This window comes from Lissotriton vulgaris, chromosome 4_1 (assembly GCF_964263255.1).
Source record: "Lissotriton vulgaris chromosome 4_1, aLisVul1.2, whole genome shotgun sequence".
Classification (NCBI taxonomy): domain Eukaryota; kingdom Metazoa; phylum Chordata; class Amphibia; order Caudata; family Salamandridae; genus Lissotriton; species Lissotriton vulgaris.
Window position 1 is genome coordinate 1,495,207,087 of NC_141691.1, and position 19,769 is coordinate 1,495,226,855.

The 19,769-nt window shown below is 44.5% G+C and overlaps 1 protein-coding gene across 6 annotated transcripts in view; it reads right to left on the minus strand.

Annotated features, from left to right (window-relative positions):
* Positions 1 to 1,035: 1,035 nt before the first annotated feature.
* PCMTD1 (protein-L-isoaspartate (D-aspartate) O-methyltransferase domain containing 1) overlaps positions 1,036 to 19,769 on the minus strand; it is a 507,689-nt gene continuing 488,955 nt past the window's right edge. For all 6 annotated transcript variants that reach the window (XM_086965738.1, XM_086965737.1, XM_086965742.1 and 3 more), the window contains one exon: positions 1,036 to 3,775. In XM_086965738.1, coding sequence (XP_086821864.1) covers positions 3,405 to 3,775 — 371 coding nt within the window. In that variant the 3' untranslated portion in view covers positions 1,036 to 3,404. The remainder of the gene's footprint in view (positions 3,776 to 19,769) is intronic.

Consider the following 19,769-nt stretch of genomic DNA (forward strand, 5'->3'; position numbering starts at 1 on the left):
TCTGAGGTTGTGGAATGCCTTTACACTCACTTTATCGAAGTGCAGGCTTGGGGAGGTCTACTCCTGAATTGTTTCCCATTCAAGAATGTTTTTTGAGAAACTGACATTTTGCTCACCTAAGATAACTGAAAATTGGATGTGCTCATAAACAACTCTTATCTTTGAAGGAATTGCTGTTGCTTCCAGAGGAGCCCATGTTTTTCTCATCATAACTTTATCCAGTGCATTAGTAAAAGTGTTACATATTAGAGGGTCGTACGGAAAAAATCCGAAACATGTTCTACTTCAATGAAATTGTATTTTAGTGTACAACAATGGCATTATGATTTGCAATGCCATAAGGGGAAGAGGTCACAGAGAATATTTTATTGAAGGGTCCAACTTCTTATTTTCCCTCAGAGGGTTAAGGTCAAAACATTGAATGAACAGATCTACATTTAAAAATTTTAAAAAAGTCATTTGTTACAGGTTTTTCATTAAATAGATAGGTGTCAAGTTTGGGAGTATGCACTTCTGCGACAACATTTGTTGATGGGGGACTCAGTAAAATGCTGCCATGTGATCATCAGAAGCTTCAGGGAAGAAAAGTAGAATTCAATAGGAGACAGAGTCCTGCGACCATATCTAACTGTTGGAAGGGCCCAGCAAAGCTGTTGATCAGGTTTTGGTTCATAGTCTAAAAACCTGTTTCTTGAACAGTTCGCTGGCGACAAGGCAACAATAGATATCAACCTTGTGTCAGCTCCAACATCAAAAGCCTCAAAAGTACATGCTGTCTGGAGAACAGTAACTGCGTCAGGATAACTGCCACCCTGAATGCTGAATTAAGTTTATGTGCTAAAGTGTATTTAGCCATCAGGTGTGCAGAAGTCTGTTTGAGCATTAATCATTTCGAAGAAAAGCAGAGGGGAGAGGGAGTTAGTCGGTCCAAAAAATTAGTCCATAACTAAATACTTTATACATTTGTTTGCTCTAATTGAATATAGGGATAAAGAGATTTGCAGAGGAAGTAAGTCCACCACGGTCGACCCAATGTTTTTCATCCTTTATTTAACAAACAAAAATCAGGAAAGTACTATATATTATTAGGAACTGAAAAGAAGAATCATCTATGTTTGTAGAGAAGGTCCTTGAGGCACCTATTAGGCATCCAAATGTCTAAGGAGAAAAGGGAACAAATAGATGCAATCAGCCCTTCTCAATTCAAAAGAAAACAACATTCTCCTCTACTGACAGTCTTGAACCAACAGTCTTAGTAACATACAAGATTGCATCTTTCTTAGGGGGTAACCCTCAATTGACTGTCATTTCAGGGAGCAATTAATATGAGTAGGCTTCATGACAACTAAGAATGTTTTTGAAAATGTAAATAGAACACAAAAGAAATTAGCAGTAAAAAAGAAACACTAAAGAAAAAATAAAATTGCAACACTGATTAAAAATATAATACACAAGAATATAATATAAAGTGCCATTTGGCCACCAAGTGAAATAGTAGTCTTTTTACTTATCGTAAAAATAACTTGAAAGTTCAAACTCACAATAACTGTCAAAGCATGCACTTTGAAAACAAAAACAAGGTCATGCGACCAACGGCCTACAAATATGCTTGCAAGAAAATTAATGCAATGTGACTAACATTGGGAAGGATACAGACTAGTTCTATCATAGCCTATAAAATAATATAGGAGTCAACTAGAAACCATCGGCTGCAGAATATTAATTTTCATGATAGAGTTTCAAGATCCATACAGTGGCACAAAATGAGTTCTATGTCTAAGAAATAATGTGTACTTCTTTTTCCAGAATATGGCTTGTTATTGCTTTAATCTAAGAATATTACACTGCATCTGACAGCATTTTACACTTAAAATGTGCTGGTGATTACTGTACCACAGAAGGAATGTCTTATGCCACTGCTCTATTTCGAAAGTTTTTTCATTTAGAGATCAACAGAATATCAGGCCAAACATACAAACATACTTGCCTTGTCATCTTTATTTCAACAGAGTGTAAAAATACCAGCCAATTAGGTATGACAAAGCACAAATAAATCTGAAAATAAGCGGGACAGAAATTGCAGGACCAGTGTGATTGGAAAAAGTGGTTGCCAAAGAATTGTGATGAGCACTGTGACTGTCCTCATCAAAATAAATGTATACTTCTTACTAATCTTTCAAGTACAAATGTATATACATAAGATTTACCATCAAACCATTTCAATGCTAAGACAGATTTCCCCTAAATAAAACTGGGTCAGTTCAGTTCTGCCTTAATGAAGGAAACATATTTTAATAAAGTATGAAATCCATCGACTAAAGTGCATCTGAAAATACTTTAGAAGTGCCGCTTCTACAGTGTCCCATGAAAAACAAAAACATGGTTATTACTAGGATCAAATTCTATCTTATTAAAGTAGCAAATATATTTATCATTGAAGAACACTCAAATTTAAATAGGTATTCACAAAGTGCAGTGCTTACGACTCTGAACATGGGTGGGGAGCTCAAAAACTTTGCAATAAACACTGAGGTTTACAAGGGACAGGGGTAGAAAAGTTGTATTGTTTAAATATCTTTAAGCCTCCATTTCAAGAATCTCATCCTATTTTCATGGCGGGCATAGTAAACTATACAAATACTTCTTTAGGCCTACGGCATAATCAAAAAATAAAGCATTGCAAACCAAATGTACTGATCTTCTACAGGAAAGTTGAATTGCTTTTATCACCAACTACATCAGTTGATGCTGCTATTGTTAATTAATTCATGTGATCAAATAGGGTAGATGCAGGTAGTGCTACCTCACTCTTTTTTAAAGGATTTAAATAATCAAAATAAACAACTCAATAATGTCAGAGTATATATATCCCATACACCTATAGTACTTGGGTATTCCTTACAATACATAAACACGTGAAATAGAATTAAGGAGCACATCACAATCCTACGAAAAAGAATTGAAAAGCAATGCCCACGCTATCAGATTATATATGGTTTGCATGTGTAAAGCTTTCCCGGTGTTAGAAAATGCAGACTGTGGCAATTCAAGTCAATTCATCCCTCAACCAGCATCATGTACAAAACATTTGGAAATTTGACTTGTCCTTAACCAGTGCCTATCAACTGCAAATCAAAAAAGATGTTCCATGCAAAAGGTGTGTTAATGTCACATACCAAATCAAGTAGTTCTTGTAAGTTAAAATAGCGATAATCATTGCTCAAGACCCAAAAAACACTAGGACTTTTGAGTTTAGAGTCTGTATGCAGTCAAGAAAGGATATCTAAAATTGTTTGTAGTTTGAACACCAGTGAAATCTGCTGAGCTAAATTATTTCCTGATAAATGCTACATTTTCATTAAGGAATGAAACATCAAAAGGCATCAGTTTCCAATTCAGGCACGTTATTTGTCTCTGTAGTATGTCAAGTATGCCTTTAAAGATTCTGGCAGAGGCAGACTCATAATTTTTTCTCTGAGTAAATTCGGAGGAGGTTCTTCTGGCTTCAAGGGTTCAGTGTGTTCTTTTTCCTCCTCCTCTTTGTTATCCTCCTCCATCTTTTCCTCATCATCACTGTCCAGAGGTTGGGGAATGAGTTGATTTCCTACAAACACATAGGTGCTAATTCTACGTCTACGACACCTTCTTCTCTTTCGTTTTGGTGGTGCTTTCTGATAGATACCCTTGGCTTGCATTTCTTCATTAATGAAATTTCTTAATGTACGGCGGATGTATATTCGGGCCAAGTCTTGCAGATTTCTAACAGCACATTCAGCTAAAATAAAGAACAGAAATATATTTTTTTACTAGTCCGTAGAGATTTTAAATATGATTTCAGTGCATTTTTAACTTTACATTTATGCCATGATGGCGAACACAATATATTTGAAAGATATTGTTGACTTTTTGCACCACCCAATCTCACAGAATCGGATAGGTTTTAAGCGAAGTTCATTAGGAGTGTCCTATTGTAGCCAAAGAAAACACTAGCTCTTCTCAGTACACACCGGCACTGAAAATCATAACCAACTAAATTTGACAATAATACTGCACAGAAATACATTTAATAAACTTAAAGATAGGTGACCCGTCCCCTTCAAGCCATGACATTTTGAGCCTTGATACAGATATCCAATACTGGGGAATAGGTATCACTCAGACCACATATCCTACCTCAGTGATAATGGTTCAGGAAGAGGAATATTTCTGTTTTATGACAGATCCACCATCCTGCCCCTTTGAGTTAAACTTCTCTCTGAGTTACCATGCTCAAGAGGTAAGGTTCCAGGAAATGACTCCTTAATGATGGTATAGTGATGTTAGTATGACTTTTATGGTGTTATATTTAAAGCCAAATAAAGTTTATTGATAATGATGACTCCAGCATTTGTCCCAGAAGTTCCACCGAACAAGGAAGTGCTGTAACAGGCCTTCCCCTTCTGAGGTGCATTAGTGCAACATACCATTTAGTGGGAAAACATGCTATGAAGGACATTCAAATTTGCTACAGATTTCTGACTTAAAAGAGTAAATTATAAAATAGTGTGGAATGCCAACTGTCCACTAACCACACCCCAACTGACTTATGGGCAGGAGATGAGAAGTTAGTTGGATACTACTTGCTTAACGACTTGGATGTCAGGAGACGAGAAGTCCAGAAGCAAGTAGTATCATTCCATTTTCATCATATAGCCTCCCTTCGCATCTGTGCACTCATGATATTTTAGACTTTAGGGAAAAGAAAAAGACTTAAAATTAAAAGAGTGACAAACATTATTAAAATAAAATTAACTTTTGATGTGTATTAGAATACCATTGATTATGATTACCACCATTGCTGGACAGGCTGCTGGCATCTGGTATGACCAGTAGGTCACAAGTTCAAACCTCGGCATGACAAACAGACTTTTATCCTGCAGATTTTGGTTAATTGAATCCTACTTATTAGTGAAATAGTAACTGTGCACTTAGAAACACCAACATGTGATATAAAAGGATGTGTTGAGGCACAGGGCATTACAATGCATGACAATATGGGTACATTTGATGAATTGTTTCCAAATCAGCATGCTCCCTACATTCAGCCGATAACAGGTAACCTGAGACTCAATACCCTGTGTGAGAGGTATTTGATCAAAGTTACTGTTCTGATGTCATCTCAGGAAAAAAAGAGTGGCCATGAGGGACAATCAGTGACTGCAAAAGTGAGAGATCTTGTATTTATAGCTAGATGTCATTCCATAGCAAAGAGCATTTTGTTTTGCCAATAACTTTAGTGTAATTTGATAAATTCGCATGAAACACCTTGAATTGAAAAACAAAAATTCACTTTTTATAAACCTTTCCTTTTTTTTCAAACACCCTTTTTTATTGAAGCACTTTTCAGCAGGAAACAGTATAGATCTTAGCCATCTATGGATTATTGCACCATTTAGCACAATAAACCATATTCAAAATGCAGACCCAAAAGCACAAGCTCAAGTTTTTATAACCCTCCGGCACAGAGGCAATGGGAGGCAAGGGTGTGCAAATTGACAAAAAAAATTCCCAAACTGAAAAACATCAAGAACAAAACAATGGTCCTGTAATCTCCAGGTATATCGATGAATTTCAACATCACTAAGTGATATGGGATAACCATGTAAGTATTCTAGGTTTTGGAGCTTCACAAGATTCGCCCCCCCCCCCCTCCCCCCCCTAGTTTACTGGCCTCTAATCATTCTCAGACTGTTCTTGGTTGTGAAATGCAAAAATCGTTGACCTTAACCATCACTTTCAACTTGGCCAGGAACAAAAGTGGGGCCTCCAATTTATGAGCATTATCTTGTGTAATAATCTACATTTCCTCTCTCTTTATATCTGTCATTAGACTAAACTCAGAAAAAAGAATCAATTTTCTTTAAATTTCTGGTCCTTTCTCATGGCAGCTACTCTACTCACTATTTATCTCTGAGCAGGATCCCCCAGCTCAACCATTACCATTCCAGCACTAGCTGTCATCATCTTAGGGCCTCTAGTTTGCATCCTTACTGCCTTACGTATGTCTGGTTGTACCAACGGATCATGCGCTAAGATTTGCACCCTCAAAAATGAGTGACATCCCACATATGTTCTCACTTAAGTGCGCCAGGTATGCCCATACATGGGTCTTGGGCTCACTGTGCCACTGGAATCAAGCTATCCTGGCTGAAGAGGGGTGAAACCCCGAAACTGGTCCTAAGATGCTTGTTTCCGGTCCAGGGAGGACCTGGTTTGGCAGTTCGGGCTGGACTGTTCCCATGAGGCACAGGGTAAAGACTGATTTGCATATGTCCAGATCTGAACTGGGGTGGCATGGTGAGCAAAAGAACGATGGATTTAACCCAGATCTCTTGACTGGGGGTAAATGTTTTGATTTGTTCTGCATTCCGTCCATCTATGGTGTGTCTTTTGCTTTCTTGAACTAAGTGCGGCAGGTATGCCCAGGCGTGGGTCCTGGGATCACTATGGCACTGGAATCAAGCTATCCTGGCTGAAGAGGAGTGAAACCCCGAAACCGGCCCTAGGATGCTTGTATCCGGTCCAGGGAGGACCTGGCTAGGCAGTTCGGGCTGGACTATTCCCATGAGGCACAGGGTCCAGACTGATTTGCATGATTGTATTCTTGAAGAAGGAAATGTCCCAGATGAGCTTGAACCTGATCAGGTTGAGTTCTTGGGGACAGGGGGCCCTTCCAGGGCAGATCTGAGTCAGAAGCAGCTGAGCTGCCCTTCCCTTGAACCCCTCAGACAGTAGGCTGCTGCTGAGGCTGCTGTGAATGCTAGTGGAACCTGTAAGATTTATTGGGATTATGGAATCCTGTACTCAGAGAGTAGAGACCCCAAGCCTGGTGCAGCCAGGAGGTTGGTTATACCTTTGAAGTTCAGGGGCTTCCTATTGACACTAGCCCATGACATTCCCATAGCAGGTCATCTGGGCCAAAACAAGACTTGGGACAGGCTTGTCCCTCACTCCCATTGGCCCCACATGTCTGAAGACATCAAGGAGTATTGTCGCCCCTGTGTCACCTGTCAAGCCAGTGGTAAGGCAGGTGGTACAACAAAGGCCCCCCTGATACCACTACCTCTGGTGGGGGTTCCCTTTGAGAGGGTTGGGATTGATATAGTTGGTCCCATGGATCCTCAGACAGCATCTGGGCACAGATTTATCCTGGTGGTGGTGGACCATGCCACTAGGTACCCAGAAGCCATTCCCCTTAGGACCACTACAGCACCTGTGGTGGCAAGGGCCCTCTTGGGAGTGTTCTCAAGGGTGGGTTTCCTTAAGGAGGTAGTTTCAGACATAAATGCAAACGTTATGTCTAGTTACCTGACTGCAATGTGGAAGGAGTGTGTAGTGAATTACAAATTCACCACACCCTATCACCCGCAATGCAATGATTTAGCTGAAAGTTTCAACAAAACCTTAAAGGGTATGATCAAGGGTCTCCCAGAAAAGATTAAACAGAGATGGAATATCCTACTGCCCTGCCTTTAGTTTGCATACAAGGATGTTCTTCAGAAGGGGGTTGGTTACAGCCCTTTTTAACTTCTGTTTGGGCATCCTGTAAGAGGTCGCTTGTGTCTGGTGAATGAGGGAATGAGAGTTACCTCTCAAAACCCCTAAACTGGACAATGTGGACTATGTACTTGGTCTCCGCTCCAGGGCGGCTGATTATATGAAAAAGTCAACCAAAAACCTTGAGGCTAGCCAGGAATTGCAAAAGGCCTGGCATGACCAAAAGGCTGTGCTGACTGTTTACCAGCCAGGACAGAAAGTGTGGGTGTTGGAGCCTGTGGCCCCAGCAGCCCTTCAAGACAAGTGGAGTGGCCCCCATACAATTGTTGAACAGAAGGAGATGTTACCTATTTAGTGGACCTTGGAACTCCCATGAGCCCCCCACAGGGTGCTTCATGTTATCAGACTGAAATCTTATGTTGACAGGGCAGACATGGGCTTGCTCATGGCTACTGATGAGGGACAGGAGGAAGAGAGTGATCCACTTCCTGACCTGCTCTTACAGAACCCTGATGATGGGTCAGTTGATGGTGTAGCCTTGGCAGGCAGCCTCACTGCTCAGCAACAAGCTAATTGTAGACAGGTGCTCAATCAGTATAGGAACATGTTGTCTCTGACTCCAAGTCAGACTACCTAGTGCACTCATGAACTGAACACTGGGGACAGTCTGCCTGTTAAAAATAAGATTTACAGGCAACCTGACCATGTCAGGGACTGTATCAGGACTGAAGTCCAGAAGATGTTGGATTTGGGAGTTATTGAACCCTCAGATAGCCCTTGGGCTAGTCCAGTGGTCATAGTACCTAAACCGCACACCCAGAGTGGTAAGAGAGGGATGAGGGTTTGTGTTGACTACAGGGGTCTCAATGCAGTCACTAGGACTGATGCCCATCCAATCCCAAGAGCAGATGAGCTTATAGATACTTTGGCCTCAGCCAAGTTTCTGAGCACATTTGATCTTACAACTGGCTACTGGCAGATCAGATCAGCTGATGATGCAAAGCCCAAGACAGCATTTTCTACCCCTAGTGGGCACTACCAATTTGTGGTGGTGCCCTTTGGTTTGAAAAATGCACCTGCAACTTTTCAAAGGTTGGTCAACAAAGTCCTAACAGGCATGGAAGACTTTAGTGCAGCACATCTAGATGATATTGCTGTATTTAGCTCCACCTGGGAGGATCACCTGAGAAATGTTTTGGAGGCCCTGCAGAAAGCAGGCCTAACTATCAAGGCGACTAAGTGCCAGATAGGGCAGAGACAGGTTGTGTACCTGGGCCACCTTGTAGGTGGAGGCCAGGTTCAACCATTACAGAGCAAAATCCAGACCATCATGGACTGGGTTGCTCCAACTACCCAGACTCAGGTCAGAGCTTTCTTGGGCCTGACTGGGTACCACAAAAGATTTGTCAAGGGGTATGGATCCATTGTGACACCCCTGAATGACTTAACTTCCAGAAGAATGCCTAAGAAAGTTCAGTGGACAGTCAGATGTCAAAAGGCATTTGATGACCTGAAGCAGGCAATGTGCACTGCACCAATTCTACAAAGTCCTAACTACTCCAAAGAATTAATTGTCTAAACAGATGCATCTGAGTTGGGGGTAGGGGCTGTGTTGTCACAATTGAATGATGAAGGTCCGGACCAGCCAGTAGTTTTTATTAGCAGAAGGCTGACCCCTAGAGAGAAACGTTGGTCAGCTATTGAGAGGGAGGCCTTTGCTGTGGTTTGGGTTCTGAAGAAGCTGAGGACATACTTCTGTGGCACTGACTTCACTGTTAAGACTGACCATAAGCCGGTCTTATTGCTAAAACCAATGAAGGGTGTAAACCCCAAACTTTTGAGGTGGTCCATTTCCCTACAGGGGATGGACTATACAGTGGAACATAGTACTGGGAATAACCATGCCAATGCAGATGGACTCTCCAGATATTTCCACTTAGAACATGAAGACTCAACTGGTCAAGGTTAGTTTAATGATCCTGCGTTAGTGATGAGGGGGGGGGGGTGTAGGAGAGTAGGATCTGCTTACTATGGTTACCCCCACTTTTTGCTGGTGTTTCACTGCTTTTCGACTTTAGTCTGGCTGGGGCCCTGCTATTCAGGACCCCAGCCTAGCTGCTTCCTCTCTAAATTGATTGCATGTACTGTAGGTACACTCCAGTTACCCCTATGGCAAGCCTTATCAATCCTGAAGTCATGGTGCTTGGTTTTGTGTGAGAGGGTGCCCATGCATGAGCAGAGCCCCGCTGCAGCCTTCGGAATCTATTGTCGGGGCTGTTCTGTGATGCAGCCAGACCATATACTCTTAAGTGCATTATAACCTCGTTGTAAATGCTAACTTTGGAAGGGCTGCATAGAAACATGTCATGTTTGGTGTCAAACACTTTGGCATCCTAAACCTGGCGGCGGTGGTAGCATTCCACCCTTCTAGAGGGAGAGACATGTACACATTGGTCTAACTGGTAATAGTTTAAACGAGCCCTGGCATCACAAAATGGATGCTACAGCCACAAACACGAGTCTGGTTCCTGCTCCTGACCGAAACTCCGGCAGGGGAGGCCTGGAAAATTGGTTTCTTGTCACAGGGAGGTGTAACCACCAACTACACAGGCTTTAGTGTATTGGGGATGGGTGGGTGCACTCTGAGAGTGCTTTGAAGTCTGCACTGGGGGCACATTTGGTGTCCCTGTGCATAGCCCAGTTCAAACCGGTTGCAAGGGTTACCAGCCCCTGCTCTGGCGCGAAGCTGAACAAAGGAAATGGGTGTAGCCACCCCTCTTTCCAGACCCTCCTATAGGCGGGGCCCCATAGTATGTCCAACCCCTTTCTTAGTTATAAGTAAGGAACCCCTGGAAATAGGACTATAGATTACACCTGGACGAAACTCTGGTAACTGAATCCTGGAACTTCGAAGCTCTACTAAAGACTAACGGACGGAAGAATCTCCCTTGAGGTCAAGGAGTGACTCCCCTGCTTGGCAGGCACCAATGAAGCATTTGCCGGTCTGCATCTCTGAAGCTCCCGCCGGACTCCGAAGTATTGCAGCCCAGGAAGAGGATTTCCAGACTTCTCAGAGGCCGACCCGAGTCCCCAGCAAAGCTGAGACCCGCAGCCCTCACGAGTGACGTTGAACCGGAACTCCTGGACACTGTGCACATTTGCTAATGCATTGACTTCTCGACGTCTCTTGAAGTTGTGCATTGGGTTAATTATAGCCCATGCCCAAGCACCATCTGCACCAAAGACTGTGGGCCTACACTCCACGAGTGTTCCGTGAGCTCACTTATTGCATTTCCACTCGAGGCTCCTTCGCGATCCCAAGTCCTTCGACTGGTGGGTCACTGTGAAGTCAACTCTGATTTTCCTTGGGCTCCCCTGGTTGCTCTACATGTGACCAGACTCCCCACCGAGTGTTGAGATCCTCAGACCTTGATGGTCTGCACCTAAACATTTCATTCATTCCTGCATGGGTTGCTGTTGCCAAGGCTTGTTGGGTCCAATCCGGGCAACAACACCGCAGCACTCAACATCCTTAGTGGGACAGCTCGATTCCAGATCCTGGTCGTCAACGTCTCCTAGTCCTCGTGGCTGAAGAGCCAAGCTTCATCTCCTTCATTTGAAATCATCCGACATCGGCAGGCATTCGACTATCATGCCCCTGGTCACTGGCAAGTAACCCAGACTCTGTCCCCTATGCTCTCAGGTTCTTCTCATCTTCAATCCAGGCTTGGATCGCACCAGACACTTTCCACTTTGATGGCAGCAGCACTGTGCAGCAGATCGCCATTGGAAAAGACGAAGATTCCCGACACCAAAATACACCTATGCACCCAGCTTCCCTGGGAGAGGTAACTCGAGTACTCTGGTGCTCCCCTGGGTGTTGGCCCTGGAACCCCTTAAGACAAAAAAGAGGTTTGCTCAAAGTTATCCTCTAAGTGCCCTTTACCTTTAAATTTCCAACCGTGACTTTCCTCATAGAAGCTAACGGCATCTTGCCGCTGTCTTCTCACACTGCACGTGGGTCCCCTGTGTCACTACTTTTGGTGGTTTCTTGCGAGCCCATCGATTCTAAAGGCTATATGCCTTGTGTCTAGTCATGTCGTTGTTGTTATACCACTTTCTTAATATATGGTTTGGTACGCCCCTAGGGCTCAACCTATACTGTGCTAATTGAATGTGTGCTCTTAAGTTTTCCGTATGTACTTTTGCCTCTAGCCTCATAAAAAGAAAAAGAATGTGTTAAGAATAAATATATATATATATATATATATATATATATATATATATATATATATCTTCGTGATTCCACACGCTCCTCTCCGTATGAAAAAACACGAGCCCAAGTGCATCCAGAAGTGTTTATTTTAGCAAAAGGACAACAGAAAAACTCAACGCGTTTCGGGATAGTCTCCCTTGCTCACGAGTCAAGCTGTGTGAGTTTGGTTCAAGAATTTAAACACCATGTGATCTCTAAACATAAACAAAAGACTTCCGCGATTTTAGTAAACAAAGCGGTAGCTGGGGAATGTTTTCTTTCTTAATACAAATGCATACTATTTTAGACATTGGCGAATTTAACAAATGGTATTCACTTTAAATGAACCGATTAAATTTAAATCAAACACAAGGTTGCAACTTTGTAAAACAATCTGCTGGTAAGTGTTGCGCTTCATCATAAACATAGCTCGTATTATTAACCCCTTACTATACACAAGATAATATATATGTGTTGCCTCCTAGGCAATTCTATTATACATATGGGGTTATTTTGTTGTTATGTAATACCATAGCGCAGCACTGTCCAATAAGAATGCAGCCCCTGTGGGCAATTACAAAACGTTAATAGACCTTGTTTAAACCTTCTCGGCAAATCAATGTCACCTGTCCTGGCAACCATTCCAACATGATATATGCTCATGTGTTTGATTTAAATTTAATCGGTTCATTTAAAGTGAATACCATACAGCTTGACTCGTGAGCAAGGGAGACAATCCCGAAACGCGTTGAGTTTTTCTGTTGTCCTGTTGTCCTGTTGTCCTTTTGCTAAAATAAACACTTCTGGATGCACTTGGGCTCGTGTTTTTTCATACGGAGAGGAGCGTGTGGAATCACGAAGGTATTGCAGGGCTCGCCACCCAGCACGAGCCCACATCGAAAGAGGTCGTGTCGAAGCGGCGTTTTCAGCGCTGGTGGAAACTAAATTGATTATATATATATATATATATATATATATATATATATATATATATATTACCTACTGGCTATCGCCAGTAGGTATATATAGTTAGGATTAATTCCCTATGGGACTTTTGAAAATTCTATGTCTAATAACTTTGGCGTTTGTGGATGGAATCGGCTGAAATTTTCAGGAAAATGGCACATTTTGTTTCTGAGCAGCTCCTGAAAATTTGGTGGGGTTTCGTCAAGGGGGGGCTGAGAAAAAAGGGGGGTCCCAAAACGCGTTTTTCCCATGTTAATTTCCATAGGGCGGTTGGACTCACTTTTAGCTCGAACGGCTGAATGGATTTGCACGAAACTTGGCAAAATTGTAGGGACTGTTAGCCCGATGTGCCTTTGCTAGGTCTCAATATATGTGCTCCAGTAGTTTTTGAGAAATTAACGTTTAAATCAAGATATATATCTGTAACAGCGCTCTGGGCAGCGATCCGGTCCGCTTACTTTTCGCTTATCGGAACTTTGCGCGCAGAAAGCTGATTGGCTCTCCGGTGTCTGTCAACATTCTAAACAGTCCGGAGCGGCCGCCATCTTGTCTCTCGGTAGGATCGAGAGAGAAGAAGAGGTGAAAAACGAAGGGTGAATTTAATGAAAGGGGGCAAGGTATCCCCCTTTTGACCCCCTAGGAATGCTGTTGGGGTTATTAAAGGGACCCGTGGGGAAAAGATAAAAAAAATGATTTTTCACGGTAGAAGCGCTTCACGGGCCGCGAACTGGGCCGCAAACTGGTAGCGAAACGGGAATTCGCCATTTTGTGCTTCGTAAATTAAATTACTAGTTATAAGTGGGTACGGGAGACGTATCCTAATCCCCTATGTTTCCTGAGGGTGGGTGAGGAGGCTGATATATGTTGATACATCTCTTCCAGCGGCTGTGCGTGAGCTTTTTTTTTTTTTTTGTTGCGTGACAGTCCGGAGCGGCCGCCATCTTGTCTCTCGGTAGGATCGAGAGAGAAGAAGAGGTGAAAAACGAAGGGTGAATTTAATGAAAGGGGGCAAGGTATCCCCCTCTTGACCCTCTAGGAATGTTGTTGGGGTTATTAAAGGGACCCGTGGGGAAAAGAAAAAAAAAATGATTTTTCACGGTAGAAGCGCTTCACGGGCCGCGAACTGGGCCGCAAACTGGTAGCGAAACGGGAATTCGCCATTTTGTGCTTCGTAAATTAAATTACTAGGTATAAGGGGGTGCGGGAGACGTATCCTAATCCCCTATGTTTCCTGAGGGTGGCTGAGGAGGCTGATATATGTTGATACATCTCTTCCAGCGGCTGCGCCATCTTGCCTTTTTTCGAATGCCACAATTTTGTCGTGCACGGCAGCCATTTTAGATGCCAGGCTGGTCCCAGGCTATCACCTACCCCTGCGGATGTAGTTTATGGCCCCAGCTGTAGAGAATTCAGACATGCCAATCCTCCTGATTCAGGCGTGTGAGTACTGATTTCAGTGCTAGTCTCCCGCCTCCCGATTTCTGCAAGCAAAAACCCGGGGGCATATTACTAACAACTAGCGATAATTTTTGTCTATAACTTGTTTAGAGACAAAAATTATCGCCGCACATCGGCGATTTTTATCGCAGATAAACCTTGCTATTATCGCAGAAAAGTCAGCGATATTCATGTATTATCGACCTAATGCTCTTAGCCATGTTATCCACCTCCCATTGGATAACATGGCTAAAACCTGCTCAGGGCAGGTGTTAGCTTTTGGAGATATTCGCGCTTAGTGCGAATATCTCCAAAAGTTGGTAATAGAAGGTAGCGATGTTAGGGACTGTTTCCAGTCGCTAACATCTTGGCACGCCACTTTGCATGTCATTAGTGATAAGTATCACTGACATGCAAAGCCGGGCCCAAGATGGTCGCTATCTCCTTTTAGGTGTCACTAACTGGTGTTAGCGACAGCTTGATAATAGGGAAATAATTTTATCTCCGCTTTCATGGTTTTTAAAGCCAAAAAAGGGGAGATAAACCCCCTTGCTAATATGCCCCACGATTCCTTGGGGGTTTCAGCTGATAGGGCTTGGTATTGTGTTACATGGTAATTTTTCCATGAAACGTCAGAGGGTCGATGTAGGGGTTCTAGAAGAGGTGATAAACCATTTAAGCCTCATGAACAAGCGCATGGTCTTTTAAAGATTTCTGAAGTACTCGGGGCGGCGGTGTGTGTGTGCCCTCTTTCAGGAGCGGGCGGGGGGGCACTGCCAGCAACTTGCCAGGTCAGGTAGTGTTCAACACGTGCATCACCGTTTCTCTGCTTGCTATTGCGCTCCATGCTTCGGAAAGGTAAGAAAAAGAACGTGCATTTGAGTTTGAAATGTCCGATCCTGCAGCAGCACACTTCCAAAGCCCACACATGACAATAACCCGATTCAAGGCCCCATTCACCCGTTTTACAAAAAATAGATAACACTCCAACAAATTAAGGTTATAAAACTTTATTAACTTTTAACGATAATGAACAGAACAAAAACTAAAAACATTTAAACATTTATTAACACAAAAAGCAACAATGGTTAGAAGCTGTCTTTTGTGCGAATAGTCCCAAGGCAGCACAACGTGCAGAGTTCTGGACGGCACCCAGGTGATGTCGCCTGGGTGCCGCACTGGTTTAGGGATCCTACAATGCTGCTCCGAAAATTGGCGTGGGGCGTCCCGGGTGGGGCGGGGGGAGGCCTCGTCAGTAGCGGTCTGTTGTGCGAATAGTCCCAAGGCAGCACAACGTGCAGAGTTCTGGACGGCACCCAGGTGATGTCGCCTGGGTGCCGCACTGGTTTAGGGATCCTACAATGCAGCACAGAAAAACAGCGTGGGGCGTCCCGGGTGGTGCGGGGGGAGGCCTCGTCAGTAGCGGTCTGTGTCCAGTGTCACATGGCTGACACAACATGTACGACAGGCACCCAGGTGATGTCCAGTAAACTGCCGCACTGGTTTTGGTATCCTACAATGCTGCTCCGAAAATTGGCGTGCGGCGGCCCGGGGGGGGGGGGGGGGGAGGCGGCGTGAACGGGTCTCCCCAGGTGGCGGCCATCTAGCTGAGTTGCGCTCGCTCTTGCGGCCACAGCGTCTCGCTCACCATGTTGTGGAGTTGCTCCCACTCTTGCGGTGCAGCGATAGGCGGCTGCCACATGGCTGTCAAAATGGCGGACGGCTCTTCGGTTTTGGGCCTGGTCCACTGAAATGGCCCTGGGACACCTTGGAAGTCGGACGCTTGCCTGCTAGGGCTTGGGCTCCATTCTCGAAAAGCGTCCCCTCAGCCGTGAAGATTGTATAAAAGTCTTGGGGGCCCCCGACTCCCGCAGGCTTCCGGTGGGGAGCGGCTGCCATGATTGCTCGCGGAATGACCACGACGGAGCCACGAGATGGTGGTGCTCTCATGCTGACGCCAGCTTCAGTCTGAATGATCCAGAAACAAGGTGGGGCTTTCATCGTTTGGGAAAAAAAAATGTTCTAAACCAATGAAAAGTGTTATTTTTAGGTCATATGACCAAGCCTTCCATCTTTAGGAAACCAAAAGTAAAATGAACCAATGAAAAGTTTTATAAACAAGTCACATGACCTGTTATGCGACATAGGGCTACAAAAAGCGTAGAAAATCCGTTGGCACGTGAGGCGGCGTCAGTAGCGGACCGATGTGCGAATAGGCCGAAGGCAGCACAACGCGCCGAGATCCGGATGGCACCGAGGTGGTGTCCAGCAAATTGCCGCACTGGTGTGGCCATCCTACAATGCTGCGCCGAAAGACGGCGTGTCCAGCTGAATTGCGGTCACTGTTGCGGTACAGTGACTCGAACGCGCCGAGATCCGGATGGCGCCGAGGTGGTGTCCAGCAAATTGCCGTACTGGTGTGGCCATCCTACAATGCTGCGCCGAAAGACGGCGTGTTCAGCTGAGTTCCGGTTACTCTTCCGGCACAGTGACTCGAACGCGCTGAGATCCGGATGGCACCGAGGTGGTGTCCAGCAAGTGGCTGCACTGGTGTGGCCATCCTACAATGCTGCGCCGGAAGTCGGCGTGGGGTGCCCCGTTGGCTTATGAGGTGATGTCAGTAGCGGACCGATGTGTGAATAGGTCGGAACCAGCACAAGGCGCCAAGATCCGAATGGCAAGTCCTGGATGTTGAGTGCCTCAGTTGAGATTTCTGAGAAGTGCTTGTAGAACTGTCTGAAGCTTATTTGCACCTGCTGCAGCTTCACTAGGTCCGGCGGAACTTGTTGCCTTTTCCTTTGTGCTTCTTTTCCTACAATGCGTTTCTTCTGAAGACACGACCAGGTCCCTGAATGTGTGCAGGGGGACGCTATTGAATGAATGAACGCGCCGAGATCTGGATGGCACCGAGGTGGTGTCCAGCAAATTGCCGCACTGGTGTGGCCATCCTACAATGCTGCGCCGAAAGACGGCGTGTCCAGCTGTATTGCGGTCACTGTTGCGGTACAGTGACTCGAACGCGCCGAGATCCGGATGGCACCGAGGTGGTGTCTAGCAAATTGCCGCACTGGTGTGGCCATCCTACAATGCTGCGCCGAAAGACGGCGTGTCCAGCAGAGTTGCGGTCACTGTTGCGGTACAGTGAGTCGAACGCGCCGAGATCTGGATGGCCAAGTTTCAAGTTTCATCTGGCAGTTTTTCTCCATCCCTCCTGGATCAAAGAAGGTGAATGCTAAATATGCCACCTGCCTCATCTGAACATATGAAGTTAACTGGTATACACTGTGGTGCTATGCTGTCCTATGGCAACATGAGCATCAACCTGATGAATACGGCATTCGAAAATCATAAATGCCCTAATGCACCCAAAAAGTAATTTTTTTTTTGCTCCAGTTGAGCCGTTTTCAATGCCTGTTTTTTGTTGTTTCCCCTCCATCAAGAACAAAACAAAAATACAAGGCGCTAAGATCCGAATGGCAAGTCCTGGATGTTGAGTGCCTCAGTTGAGAGTTCTGAGCAGTGCTTGTAAGACTGTCTGAAGCTTATTTGCACCTGCTGCAGCTTCACTAGGTCCGGCGGAAATTTTTTCCTTTTCCTTTCTGCTTCTTTTCCTACAATGCGTTTCATCTAAAGACACGACCAGGTCCCTGAATGTGTGCAGGGGGACGCTATTGATTGAATGAAAATGGCGGCTTGACACAAAGCTGACTCAAGCGTTACTGTTGGTGCTATACAGACAAAAATTGGTTTTCAGTTTGTACATTCTTCAGGTTTTTTTTTCCATCTAAGTCTGATTGAGAGTTTGTAGAAAAATGGCTTCAGATTTTCCACATACTACTCTTCAACATTCTTCCTAAATGTAACAATGTGAAACTCACTAGGAGAACGGCTGTTTCTGTTTCCTTTCAAAATGCTGCCACCAATATTTTCTGAATAGAAGACACCATCTTGTAACATAAAGGGCCGAAAGGGGTTCTGGTCTGGCCGATGGTTGGTGGAGACATTTTGACTATATCTTGGACCTGCCCGGCCTCGCCCAAAATGGCGCCGGTATAAATGGGACTCGTAACTCTTTGCCCGCAAATGTATATCTAGAAAATGTTATTGTAAGTGGCCCTGTCGTATTTTAATTACAAAATGTACGTCCACCGATTCCGCAACTGTTAGACACCTTTGTTCTTGTCACCTAATGGCCCGCTCGTTACGTTCTTCTACAGTGTAAATGTCTCCTCATCATATACGATTTGAGTTTGCTCCGTGGCCGGCCCACGTGGTTATAGGCCCGTATTTGTATACTGACATTTTCACAATAAAGGTTTTTAAAACAAAACACGGTAGTAGTATTTTCATTTGTAAAGTTTTTACTTTTAGTGACTGTTTTCGAATCAGTAAAAGGCAAGTGAAATAAAGCAGTCCAATTACATGACGGATAAAAGGTATAATATGTAGGAACGCAGTAAAGATAAATGGTCAAGGGCAGTTGTGTTTTTCATGTCTGCAACATAAAGTGATCGATAAGAATCTGATAATCAGGCGTATCGGCGACTAAGACAGCAGGCCGAATCTCTTTTACTCAACGGCTCCGTCATGGAAGGAAGAAACGCCCTTTTTCTCGAAAAAGGAATATATTTTACTTGCAAGACAGTTGTAAATTTTCCGGGAAAGTACATTAGCCTGGAATATTATAACATATGTTTGAAAAAAAAATATTGTTCGAAAATAATAAAAAGCGTAATTTTTAGGTCATAAGACCAAGCTTTTCATCATTAAATTAACAAAAGTAAAATGAACCAATGAAAAGTTTTATTAACAAGTCACATGACCTGTTATGCTTACGTTACGCGCTGCGCGCCGCGCCTCGGATCACTTCCGGGTGCGCTAACGCGGCGTGTCATAAAACGCATTACGCGACAACGTAGGTCAAGAATATAGTCTAAATGTCTCCACCAACCAGCGTTCAGAACACAACCCCTTTCAGCAGTCCAAAAAGTTCTGTTAAATGACAACAGAGGGGACAGGCAACAAGAACCATCAGTCAAAGAGGGGAGGGCAAGTTCTTCTCTTCCGGGTCATGTTGGGGCGCTACCGGAACTGATCGAATTGGTAGTCTACAGTGTTTCTGGATGTTTCACACTAAAGCTGGCGTCAGCATGAGACCACTACCATCTCGTAGCTCCGTCGTGGCCATTCCACGAGCAATCATGGCAGCCGCTCCCCACCAGAAGCCTGCGGGAGTCGGAGGCCCCCAAGACTTTTGTAGAATCTTCACGGCTGAGGGGACGCTTTTCGAGAATGGGACCCAAGCCCTAGCAGACAAGCGTCCGAGTTCCAAGGTGTCCCAGGGCCATTTTAGTGGACCAGGCCCAAAACCGAAGAGCCGGCCGCCATTTTGAGAGTCCTGTGGCAGCCGCCTATCGCTGCACCGCAAGAGCGGGCGCATCTCAACTACATGGTGAGCGAGACGCTGTAGTCGCAAGAGCGGGCGGAAAACAGCTGAATGGCGGAAGAGGCACAGTGTAGCAAAAGCGGGCGGAATGGCAACTAAAACGATAAAGGGGCGCCCCACTACAGCTTG